The sequence below is a fragment of the Chinchilla lanigera genome, unplaced genomic scaffold (genome assembly GCF_000276665.1).
Source record: "Chinchilla lanigera isolate Chin_1 unplaced genomic scaffold, ChiLan1.0 scaffold00182, whole genome shotgun sequence".
Taxonomy (NCBI): Eukaryota; Metazoa; Chordata; class Mammalia; order Rodentia; family Chinchillidae; genus Chinchilla; species Chinchilla lanigera.
The window spans coordinates 848,166-850,055 of NW_004955583.1; the positions used below are offsets into that span (position 1 = coordinate 848,166).

The following is a 1,890-nucleotide window of genomic DNA, read 5'->3' on the forward strand; positions in this document are numbered from 1 at the left end:
GGCCCCAGGCTTGCCGCGACTGCGGTGACCCTGGCGGGCCCCTTGCCGGCTCCCCGCGCGCCTTGTCCGTCTGTCCCGGGCCCCGGTCCTCTGCGCCCCGAGTGTCCGCGGGCGGCGGCGCAGGGGCAGAAGCGCCCGGTCTCTGACTCAGGGGTGCGGTGCTTGTCCACCCCAAGCACTTAGTCCTCAAGGCGGGAGGGGTGCAAGGAGAGGGCTCAGACCGAGCTAGCCGGAAGCGGGGAATAACAGGAGTGGTTTGGGGGTGTCTGCCCCTGCACGTCCTTGCTCGGCTAATGTGCTGCCCCTCCGGAACAGATCGTGCCCTTTCCCCAAGCACTCCCGATGCCTCATTTACCTCTGGCCACTGTGCTTCGACCACCACTTCGGGGGCCGAGGCCCTCGCGGAGCCTACCCAGGTCCAAGCCCCTTTCTACACAGTCCGAGCCGCATGGCTCGTCCATCTCCCGGAGGAACCGAGAGGCCAAACAGAAGCGCCTGCGGGAGAAGCAGGCGGCGCTGCAGGCTGGGATACCCGGGAGGAGCAAGGTCGGCCGGGCGGCTCGCCCGGGGCTCTGGGACCGGGAGTGGGTGGAGGGCCCTGGCCTGCGACCCACAGGGCTGGGGCATCAGGGACGCCTCCCCTTTATCCCTCCCCCATAGTCGCCTGCAGAAGCCGGGAAGGCCTGGAGTCCTAAGGAGGTAGTATTATATGACGTTCCTACGGCACCAGGTGAAAAGAAAGGTAACCAGGGAACACGCGCTTCTGATTTTTATTGCCCATTTGGTCTGCTGAAATGCCGCGGCAGCGAAGGTCAGTACTTAGCGGAGCTGTCCGTCTGTCTGCACAGATGTCTCCGGGCCCCTGCCCCCTGCTTACAGCCCACGATATGTGGAAGCTGCTTGGTACCAGTGGTGGGTTCGAGAGGGCTTCTTCAAGCCAGAGTATCAGGTCAGTGGCGCCTGGCCGAGGGTGTTCGCTGGGCACAGCCGAACCTCTGAGTGAAGCTGACGTTGCAGAGCTCTGGCCATAGCCTCTACGGAGGTTTCTCTTGGCCGGCCCCATCTCACCTTTTTTCGGTTACTTTCTTGGGATTCCTGAAGCTCTCTGTCTTGGAGGCCCCAAGGGTGCTGTCCTCCCGTCTTCTCTTGCCCTTCAACTTTCCTGTTCCTTCCAGGCACGGCTGCCCCAGGCTACCAGGGAGACCTTTTCCATGTGTATCCCACCTCCCAACGTCACAGGTTCCCTGCACCTCGGCCATGCCCTCACTGTGGCCATCCAGGACGCCCTTGTGCGCTGGTAAGGGGCCTGGGGCCGCTGCAGCTCTTGGAGGGGAGGTGGACAGTGTGGGCGGGGGTGAGTCGGTGGGTGAGCCCAGGGCTCCCGCGAAGGTGTTTCTGTTGTAGGCACCGGATGCGTGGGGATCGCGTGCTGTGGGTCCCTGGCTCGGATCATGCAGGAATTGCTACACAAGTGGGTCTTTGCTCACCTTTCCCTCTGGCTGGTTGAACGTGTATTTTTTCCTCAAGCGACCTGACTCACTGTTCCTTTGCCCCTGACCCAACTGCAGGCTGTGGTGGAGAAGCAGCTGTGGAAGGAGCGGGGAGTGAGGCGACACGAGCTGAGCCGGGAGGAGTTCCTCAGGGCAGTGTGGCAGTGGAAGGAGGCGTGAGTACGCGGGCAGGGCTGCAGGGCACCAGGGTAGCTGCTGAGTCCGTGCTGCCCTCTCCTTCCGCTCCGGACGCAGCCTCTGTCCTCTCCGGCACACCCACACTTCCTGGGAGATGGACGCTCTGCAACCCCTGAGTACTTGAAGGGGTCTTCAAGCTTTTTTAAAAAATTCTTTCACTTTTTATTTTTGTACTAGTACATGTTTGGAGCAGAGAACGATT

The 1,890-nt window shown here is 62.0% G+C and overlaps 1 protein-coding gene across 1 annotated transcript in view; it reads left to right on the plus strand.

The window, feature by feature from the left end:
• The window catches only part of Vars2 (valyl-tRNA synthetase 2, mitochondrial), a gene marked incomplete at its 5' end in the record, with an annotated part of 14,195 nt that continues 12,305 nt past the window's right edge, over positions 1–1,890 (plus strand). The window contains 7 exon segments of the mRNA XM_005414326.2: positions 1–153; positions 316–546; positions 661–742; positions 849–949; positions 1,176–1,297; positions 1,405–1,471; positions 1,569–1,666. Coding sequence (XP_005414383.1) covers positions 343–546; positions 661–742; positions 849–949; positions 1,176–1,297; positions 1,405–1,471; positions 1,569–1,666 — 674 coding nt within the window.